The sequence below is a fragment of the Lolium rigidum genome, chromosome 1 (genome assembly GCF_022539505.1).
Source record: "Lolium rigidum isolate FL_2022 chromosome 1, APGP_CSIRO_Lrig_0.1, whole genome shotgun sequence".
Taxonomy (NCBI): Eukaryota; Viridiplantae; Streptophyta; class Magnoliopsida; order Poales; family Poaceae; genus Lolium; species Lolium rigidum.
Window position 1 is genome coordinate 300,190,889 of NC_061508.1, and position 10,860 is coordinate 300,201,748.

Consider the following 10,860-nt stretch of genomic DNA (forward strand, 5'->3'; position numbering starts at 1 on the left):
TCAAAGTTCAGATCAAAATACCGTGAAACTTTGCAAATACTTATCGGATGTCTATTAAATAATTAACTTTTAGAACGGCGTTTAGCTCACTTTGTGACATAGGGAATCAATTACCCGACCACTTAAGTTCATGTCTTCATGGTCGCTAATTTCAGTTCTGATTGTTTGAAAAATAAAAAAAATATAGGGACCCCTACCCATATATTTTTGTTCTTTTTGAAAAGTCTATAAGTCCGGCGACGTGTTGAAGTTTAGTGTAGACCATTTTCCTGGCAACGTGTTGGATCTGTGTACATCAAATTTTGCTGTCGTTAAAAAAGTGTGTACAAGAAACTTAGTTGAAAAGATTGTAAATTTTAGGCATATATTTTAGATCTAACTATTAAAATAATTAAGATGATGCAGATCAAAGTAACAACTCTATTAAGAATCTGCCTATTGCTTTTAGTAATAGATAGATAGATTTATTTCTTCAAATATAACTCAAAGTTCTTTCTTTTTCTTTAAAGAATTCCGTCTTCCTTAAAATATCATAAACAGTTCTTCCTCCAAACGCTCCCTCGGTACCCGTACCTCGATTGAATTGCTAAGAGTATAGTAATGTATAGCGAAATTAGATATACACAAGCACAGCTTTGGAGGTGGCCACTTGTCTTATAACATGGAGTAATAGATGGACAGGAAACACTCGCTGCCACAGTTAGATAAGAAAAAAAAAGGCATATCTAATACGCACACTAGCTCACAATCACAGGAAGAAGGTGACCGGCGGGCGGCGGGCGGCGGGCGGCGGCGGCGGGGAGCCGGGGACAAGCGGCTCTGAAGGAAAGAATCACAGCCATGGACCTCCAGTCGTTGCGGCGATTTTGGGGGCAGTGGGAGATCCGTGTGCTGCTCATCGTCAGCCTGTGGCTGCAGATCTTCCTCCTGTTGGCCGGCGGCTTGCGCAAGCGCAGTGTCACCACCTGGCTGCGCATGCTTCTGTGGCTGGCCTACCTGCTCGCGGATTCCATCGCCATCTACACGCTGGGTAACCTGTCGCAGAACCAGAAGCACAGCGGCTCTCTTGACCAAGAGATGCATCTGTTAGCCTTTTGGGCTCCCTTCCTCATCCTGCACCTCGGTGGCCAGGACACCATCACCGCGTTCGCCATCGAGGACAACGAGCTGTGGCTTCGCCACCTGCTGAGCCTCGTCTCTCAGGTTGCTCTCGCGGTGTATGTGTACTGGAAATCTCGGCCAACCGGCGCCGGCCTCCTGATACCGGCGATCATTATGTTCGTGTCAGGTGTCATCAAGTACGGCGAGAGGACGTGGGCGCTCAAGTCGGCGAGCATGAGCAGTTTCCGGAGCTCGTTGCTGACGCCGCCGGATGCTGGACCCAGCTACGCCAAGTTCCTCGAGATGTACCAGTCGGCCATTGATTCGGGCCTGCACGCCCATATCGTTATCGTGCCGGAAGAGCCCTGCGACGGTGGCGTGCAAGTCGAAGAAGAGAGGATCCGGTACCGGGATCTTGTTTACACGTCGTACAAGTTCTTCGAGACCTTCCGGCGACTCTTCGTGGACTTGATCCTGAGCTTCCAGGATCGCGCCGACAGCCTCGCCTTCTTCCGGAAGCTCAAGATGGATCAGGCGTTCAAGGTGGTTGAGATCGAGCTGATGCTCATGTACGAATCCTTCCATTCCAAGTGCGTGGTGATCCATGGCCCAGTTGGCCGCATCCTCCGTGTGTTCACTCTCGCGGCGCCAGCGGTGTCGCTGGTGGTCTTTGCAGCGTGGGAGGACAAGCGAGGTTACAAGAAGGTCGACATTGTCATCTCATATGTGCTCCTGGGAGGTGCTTTTTTGCTGGAGACTTACGCGATCCTCCTGATGATCGTTTCTCCATGGAGCTATGTCTACATGCGAGACAAGCAGGGAGATGGTTGGTCAGCAAGGGCGGACAAACTGTTTGGCTGGCTAAGTTTCTTCCAGCCGGAGAGAAGGCCGAGGTGGTCAAACCAGATGGCGCAGTACAACTTGCTAACCTACTGTCTCAAGGACAAACCTCGATGGTACACAAGAGCAATGGAGGAGTTGGAGTGGAAGCACAACATCCGTCTCAAGACGATGTGGGACAGCTTCTGGTACACAAATCACACGGATGTGTCCTTGGTACTCAAAAATCTCATCTTCCAGCAGCTCAAGGAGAAGGCAAACAGCACATCAGATCCATTGAGCTACCGTCAGTTTGGCGAGCACCGTGGGCAGTGGATACTCCAGCGCAACGGCTGCTACCAGCAACTTGGGTGGAGCGTTGAGCTAGAGTTCGACGAGAGCATGCTCCTGTGGCATATAGCTACGGACTTGTGCTACTACGGCGAGCGTAGAGATAATCACGACTTCAGCGAGAGCGACGGCGCCACCTCTGGAGGCTGCTTCTGGTCCTACGAGGATTTCAATGGTCTGTGGAGCTTCATCGAGGTGGAGTATCGTCCATTGCAATCACTGAGCAAGCAGATCTCGAATTACATGCTCTTCCTTCTTGTGATGCGGCCTTTCATGATGACGGCCACCATCGGGCAGATCCGCTTTGGTGACACCTGCGCCGAAGCCAAAAACTTTTTCCACCGAGGGGCCGACGACGACCTCACTGAGGTACAGGGAGCGGAGATGCTTTCCGCTGTGCAGACCAACAACATCAGGCCGCGGGACGTAAAAGGGGACAGGAGCAAGTCTGTGTTGTTCGACGCGTGCCGGCTGGCGGAGGTGCTACGGAGCCTGCATCCCCAGGCGAAGCGATGGAGGGTCATTTCTGGCGTTTGGGTGGAGATGCTGTGCTATGCCGCCGGCAAGTGCCGGGGCAACTTCCACGCCAAGCAGCTAAGCCAGGGAGGAGAGTTGCTTACCGTCGTGTGGTTGCTCATGGCGCACTTCGGTATTGGGGAGCAGTACAGAGTAGAGTCTGGCCATGCTAGGACCAAGATCGTCATTGAAACCTGAGGATGCGTCCATATATATATGGATTTTAATGATTTATTTCTACAATAGTTTCCATTAGCATACTAGCAGGGTGTGACCCTTACTCCCATTAGTGGATATTGTTGCTTTATGTGAAATTTCCTTATCAACTAGTAGGCTGTGTGTATGCCGGCCTTATAACGAAGGTCGCCATACACTATTCGATAGTTGACGTAATGATGATTTTTTTAGTAAGTTGGTCACCTCGACGGAGCGCGACTTAATACTACATTAGGAGAGTATCGAAGCGGTTGAGTATGGACCTGGGGCCAAAAAGCTTCCCGGGGGCGAAGTCAAGGTCCCACAGAGCATCGGTCCGAGTGGAACAAAGCTCCTCGAATTCGAGACTAGAGTCCAAGTGGAGCTCTAGCCCTCTCCCCTTTTTGTATTTATGTATGAGGTGAACGAGAGAATGAGCTCCCACCTCCCTCTTGGGGTGTTTTTCTTTTAAGAGCAACCACATCTTTCGTTAATCAAAAATCAAGTTACATGAAACAACACATATGAAAACTAAAAGACAAATTAGAAATGATTATCCTGAATATGAAGATAAAATTCTAAAAGATCGGGATAATAGGGAGGACGAAGGGCGGTGGCGGGACAAAATATTCCAGTCGCACACGTTTCGATTTTTTTTTGCCCAGACCTCTTTATTCATTCTCACTTTGCACCTCCCTAAAGACTGTCTGCATCTGGGACCTCTTACCTCTTGACCGCACTGTACAGTCTCTAGTTGGCTGGTATAGTAGTAGCAGTAGCTTGTTTCAAATACAATATATCTGCTAAAAATAGTTTAGTTTTTTCTGAAACCCCCACTATAGCGTTTTTGCTTCCTTTATTTCCCATTGCTTTTTGCTCCCTTGATTTCGCACTTCTTTGCTGGCCTGGTGCGTTTCTGCACTTTACATTGTTCGCTGGGACATACGAGCCAGGTCAGCGGTGGTTGACCGCACCTGTCACATTGTTGGTAGAACCCCTCTCAATAGGCATCTTCCACGTAGATCGTGGTAGAACCCCATTTTGAGCAAGCAGGTTCCATGTGGGAGGTAGAACTCACATGTTATTGGAAGGTCGTTGTAGTTGGACAATGTGTGGGTCTTATCTGTCTTATGTTGATTTGAACACAATGCTATCTAAATCTGACATGTGGATCACAAGTGGATGACATTGCTGAGGTGGATGGCTAGTTGTTTTAAGAACCTTCGGAAAATAGCAGCCATGACCATTTAAAATGGTCGTAGTCCGCTAAAGATAAGGCTATAACCCATATTTTCTGCTCTATGACCAACTAGTGTATGAAAATCATGGCTGATAAGGTTCTAAACCATATTTTCTCCTCTATGACCAATAGGTGTATGGTAATCATGACCTTTCACTAAAATGGTCATGAATATTTAGGGTTTGGACCCACCCAAACGGCCTACGACCGCTGCGAAATGGTCATAGAATTATGACCAATTTATCCGTGGTCATCGTACGAAGGTCACTAGATAACAAATTTCGTGTACTGATTTCATTATGTATGTTATTGATGTCTACGGGTGCTTCTATTCTTGTAGACAGTGTTGGGCCTCCAAGAGCAGAGGTTTGTACCCAAGGTTTATCGAACTCAGGGAGGAAGAGGTCAAAGATATTCCTCTCAAGCAACCCTGCAACCACAAAGCAAGAAGTCTCTTGTGTCCCCAACACACCTAATATACTTGTCAGATGTATATGTGCACTAGTTCGGCGAAGAGACAGTGAAATACAAGTAATATGGATGAGTATGAGTGGTAATAGCAATCTGAATAAAATATGGCAGCGAGTAAACATGCAACAAAACAGTAAACGAACGGAGATTCGATGCTTGGAAGCAAGGCCTAGGGATCCTGCTTTCACTAGTGGACACTCTCAACAATGATCACATAATAGGACTACTCTACACCCTTTTGTTGGATGATGAACACCACTAATTGTGTAGGATTACACGAACCCTCCATGCCGGAGTTAACAAGCTCCACAATATTCGATATTCATATTTAAATAACCTTAGAGTGCAAGATAGATCAACACAATTACACCGAGAACTAACATAGCATGCACACTGTCACCATCACACTATGAAGGAGGCATAGATCACATCAATACTATCATAGCAATAGTTAACTTCATAATCTACAAGAGATTACAATCATAGCCTACGCCAAGTACTACACGATGCACACACTGTCACCATTACACCATGCAGGAGGAATAGAGTACTTTAACAAAATCACTAGAGTAGCACATAGATGATATTCAACTAGATCACATAAAGAGAGATGAACCACATAGCTACAGCGGAGCCCTCAGCCCCGGGGGTGAATTACTCCCTCCTCATCATGGAGACAGCGATGGCGGTGAAGATGGCGGTGGAGACGGCGGTGGAGATGACTCGGGGGCAATTCCCCGTCCCGGCGGCGTGCGGGAACGAGACTCTCGTCCCCCGAATTGGAGTTTCGCGATGGCGGCAGCTCTGGATAGTTTTCTCTGGTTTCGTCGAACGGGGTCGAGGATTTAGGTCAGGGACGACTAAATAGGCGAAGAGGCGGAGTCGGAGGGGCCACAGGGGGCCCACACACTAGGCCCCCCCCTTGGCCGCGCCGCCCTGTGGGGTGGGGCCCCCCGGGCACCCCTCTGGCCCTTCTTCGGTGCTCTGGGAGCTTCCGGGAATTTTAAGATCTTCGGTGTTGATTTCGTCCGATTCCGAGAATATTTCCTTACTAGGATTTCTGAAACCAAAAATAGCAGAAAACAGACAAGCGGCCCTTCGGCATCTCGTCAATAGGTTAGTTCCGGAAAACGCATAAATATGACGAGAAAGTATGCATAAAACATGTAGATATCATCAATAATGTGGCATGGAACATAAGAAATTATCGATACGTCGGAGACGTATCGGCATCCCCAAGCTTAGTTCTCTGCTCGTCCCGAGCAGGTAAACGATAACAAAGATAATTTCTGGAGTGACATGCCATCATAACCTTGATCATACTATTGTAAACACATGTAATGAATGCAGCGATCAAACCAATGGTAAATGCCATGAGTAAACAAATGAATCATATAGCAAAGACTTTTCATGAATAGTACTTTCAAGACAAGCATCAATAAGTCTTGCATAAGAGTTAACTCATAAAGCAATAATTTCATAGTATAGGTATCGAAGCAACACACAGGAAGATTAAGTTTCAGCGGTTGCTTTCAACTTATCACATGTATATCTCATGGATATTGTCAACATAGAGTAATATAACAAATGCAATATGCAAGTATGTAGGAATCAATGCACAGTCCACACAAGTGTTTGCTTCTTGAGGTGGAGAGAAATAGGTGAACTGACTCAACATAAAAGTAAAAGAATGGCCCTTCGCAGAGGGAAGCATCGATTGCTATATTTGTGCTAGAGCTTTGATTTCGAAAACATCAAGAAAGTATAAAAGTAAAGTTTTGAGAGGTGTTTGTTGTTGTCAACGAATGGTAGTGGGCACTCTAACCCCCTTGCCAGACAAACCTTCAAAGAGCGGCTCCCATTTTATTTTTATTTTTGGGTGGCACTCCTTCCAACCTTTGCTTTCACAAACCATGGCTAACCGAATCCTCAGGTGCCTGCCAACAATCTCATACCATAAAGGAGTGCCTTTTTATTTTAGTTTTATTATGATGACACTCCTCTCCACCTTTGCTTTCTCAAGCCATGGCTAACCGAATCCTTCGGGTGCCGTCCAACAATCACATACCATGGAGGAGTGTCTATTTTTGTTAATTAATTTGGGACTGGGAATCCCATTGCCAGCTCTTTTTGCAAAATTATTGGATAAGCGGATGAAGCCACTAGTCCATTGGTGAAAGTTGCCCAACAAGATTAAAAGATAAACACCACATACTTCCTCATGAGCTATAAAACATTGACACAAATAAGAGGTAATAACTTTTGAATTGTTTAAAGGTAGCACTCAAGCAATTTACTTTGGAATGGTAGAGAAATACCATGTAGTGGGTAGGTATGGTGGACACAAATGGCATAGTGGTTGGCTCAAGGATTTGGATGCATGAGAAGTATTCCCTCTCGATACAAGGCTTAGGCTAGCAAGGTTATTCGAAACAAACACAAGGATGAACCGGTGCAGCAAAACTCACATAAAAGACATATTGTAAACATTATAAGACTTTACACCGTCTTCCTTGTTGTTCAACCCAATACTAGAAATTATCTAGACCTTAGAGAGACCAATTATGCAAACCAAATTTTAGCAAGCTCTATGTATTTCTTCATTAATAGGTGCAAAGTATATGATGCAAGAGCTTAAACATGAGCACAAAAATTGCCAAGTATCAAATTATTCAAGAATTCTACCAATTACTACATGTAGCATTTCCCGTTTCCAACCATATAACAATTAACGAAGCAGTTTCAACCTTCGCCATGAACATTAAAAGCTAAGAACACATGTGTTCATACGAACCAGCGGAGCGTGTCTCTATCCCACACAAGGATGAACTTATTCAGAGAATGAAAATAACAAAACGAAAAATAAAAGCACACAGACGCTCCAAGTAAAGTGACCGAATAAAAATATAGTTTCAAGAGAAGAAACCTGATAAATTGTCGATGAAGAAGGGGATGCCTTGGGCATCCCCAAGCTTAGACGCTTGAGTCTTCTTGAAATATGCAGGGATGAACCACCGGGGCATCCCCAAGCTTAGACTTTTCACTCTTCTTGATCGTAGTATATCATCCTCCTCTCTTGACCCTTGAAAACTTCCTCCACACCAAACTCAAAACAACTCATTAGAGGGTTAGTGCATAATCAAAAACTCACATGTTCAGAGGTGACACAATCATTCTTAACACTTCTGGACATTGCACAAAACTTCTGAAAGTTAATGGAACAAAGAAATCCATCCAACACGAGAAAAAGAGGCAATGCGAAATAAAAGGCAGAATCTGTCAAAACGAACGATCCGTAAAGACGAATTTTAAAATGGCACCAGACTTGCTCGGATGAAAATGCTCAAATTGAATGAAAGTTGCGTACATATCTGAGGATCACTCACGTAAATTGGCATAATTTTTTGAGTTACCTACAGAGAATTAGGCCCAGATTCGTGACAGCAAGAAATCTGTTTCTGCGCAGTAATCCAAATCTAGTATTAACCTTTCTATCAAAGATTTTACTTGGCACAACAATGCAATAAAAATAAGATAAGGAGAGGTTGCTACAGTAGTAACAACTTCCAAGACACAAATACAAAATAAAAGTACTGTAGCAAAATAAACACATGGGTTATCTCCCAAGAAGTTCTTTCTTTATAGCCATTAAGATGGGCTCAGCAGTTTTAATGATGCACTCGCAAGAAATAAGAGTTGAGGCAAAAGAGAGCATCAAGAAGCAAATTAAAAACACATTTAAGTCTAACCCACTTCCTATGCAAAGGAATCTTGTACACAAATGAATTCATGAAGAACAAAGTGACAAGCATAAGAGGATAAAACACGAGTAACTTCAAGATTCTCAACATAAAGAGGGGAAACTTAATATTATTAAGATGCCTATAACCATGTTTCCCTCTCTCATAATAACTTTCAGTAGCATCATTGATGAAATCCACAATATACCCGTCACTTAAAACATTCTTATCGTGGTTCATGTGCATAGAAGTATCATTAATTTTGGCATAAGAAGAGTTCTTCTCATTAATAGTAATTGGAGCAAGATTATTATCAAGAATTTGAACATGGTAAACAAGTTGCATATTAAGGGAATTGTTTTTGGCAATCCAATCATAACTATGACAAGTTTCATAAGGATAATTATAACCTATATCATAGCATTCTTTATAATAATCATCAAAGGTCGGAGGCACAGTGTCATCATAAGAAATAGAATAGTTATCTTTCACAATCGGTTTATCTGTGACCATACCATCATTGTTATTAGAAGGAGATGTATCAAACACATAATGATCAGTAGCAAAAGGATTTTAAAACACCCCTTCCCCAAGCTTAGAGCTTTCTATATCATTATGGGAGGAAGCATGGATAGCAGCGATACTATCGCAATTATTATCATCATCATTTTCAGAATTAGTTTCCCGAGAGATTTGCAATATCAAAAGTAGTGTGCTCATTCAAATCATGATCACTAATGTATGTAAAGGGCATAGGAAGATCATTGTATTCAGATTCATTATCATAATAATCATTAGGAGCAACATACTTACGGTTACCTAGCGTTATCTCATTCACGCGGGGATATGCCGTTACCTCTTTCTTTTTATTCTCCTTCTTCTTCTTCTTCTTCTTCTTCTTCGTTCCCTTCTTCTTCTTCTTTTCCTTCTCCTCGTTCCTTCTTTAGGAGGAAGAGGCTTGAAGGGTGGCTTGTCCGCATAACCTGATTTACTTTCATAAACAATAGAAGAAACTTGGGAGGATCCCTCCTTTTCATTAATTAGTTGAAAACACACAACGGTCCTATCATATTTTGGCAAGGTGTCATCTTCTAAAATATTTTGTATGTAAGTGTTTGTATGGCTATTATCAATGCAATAAGAAAAACACCCATGCAGGACATCATCAATATCAAGATCACTCATATGTAACAAAGAGATTTTTCTTGAGAGCTCTTCACGCCACAAAAATAAAGTAAGTTCATCATGCTGATTAGGAGTAATTTCATCATCACAATACAAATTTGCAGCACTCATTGGGTTCAAATTATCATTGGAGGAGCATTGAAAATTAAAATGACCCACTTCATGGCAAACTTCACAAATAAAAGGATAGAGGGCACAAACTTTTTTACTAAGATCATCTAGAGTCCTAGCCCACTTTCTAGTTTTTTCATTAATATGGTGGATACAATATTCATCTTCGATTTGATTAATTCCACAAGGTCTATGCATTCCACAAAAATTAACATGCTTATAGGAAATAGCATTCTTAGGAGTTTGAGCATGCTTATTGCAATCATTAACAACAATTTCATTCTTCATGGAAGCCTCTTTAAAAGGTTCATGATACTTATCAAAATTCTTCTTAGGCAATTCAAAATGAGAAGCAAAGGCTTTATAAAGATTTGCAATAACTTGAGAGTCAAGACCATAGGTAGCACTCATATTTCGAAATTCATCAAGTATCCATAAAAGTTTCAATGCATTCATAATCATAATTTATACACGACTCTTTAACTTTGTCGTTCTCCCAATCTTCGCCGTTCTTCGAATCCGATTTAGAAGGTCCCATTTAAACTCTTCTTTATTGCGCGTGAATGATCCAGAACAAGTAGTATCCAGCAAGATTTTATCCTGAAAAGAAAGTCTTGCATAGAAATTATCAATGATAACATTACCAGGAAGCTCATGATTGGGGCATTTGAGCATTAAGGACTTCAATCTCTCCCATGCTTGGGCAATACTCTCTCCATCATGAGGCCAGAATTATATATACGGTTTCGATCTTTGTGAATTTCACTTGGAGGATAGAACTTGGAATAAAATAGAGGCACAATATCCTTCCAATCAAGAGAGCGCCCGTCCTTCAGCAGTTTATACTGATACGTCCAAAACGTATCTACTTTCCCGAACACTTTTGCTATTGTTTTGCCTCTAATTTGTGTATTTTGGATACAACTAACACGGACTAACGCTGTTTTCAGCAGAATTGCTCTGGTGTCTCGTTTTTCACTACAAGAAAAGTTCTGATAGACAACATCTCAAAATCGTCCGCTAAGGGGTATTTTTCGTCGCCTATGGGCCTAACCCGACGATATGGGTTCTGTTGTGGAAACTGCGTCAGGCAAAGTCCAACGACGATTTTTTCGGTCCGTCGCGCTTGGG

At 43.0% G+C, this 10,860-nt stretch overlaps 1 protein-coding gene across 1 annotated transcript; it reads left to right on the forward strand.

The window, feature by feature from the left end:
• Positions 1 to 840: 840 nt before the first annotated feature.
• Positions 841 to 2,985, forward strand: LOC124660708. Its single transcript, XM_047198526.1, has one exon. It carries the CDS (start codon positions 841 to 843, stop codon positions 2,983 to 2,985), a length of 2,145 nt encoding a protein of 714 aa, XP_047054482.1.
• Positions 2,986 to 10,860: the final 7,875 nt, after the last annotated feature.

What these genes read in the sequence shown, in the direction of transcription:
- LOC124660708 (XM_047198526.1), top strand. Translation starts at nt 841, where the DNA reads ATGGACCTCCAGTCGTTGCGGCGATTTTGGGGGCAGTGGGAGATCCGT.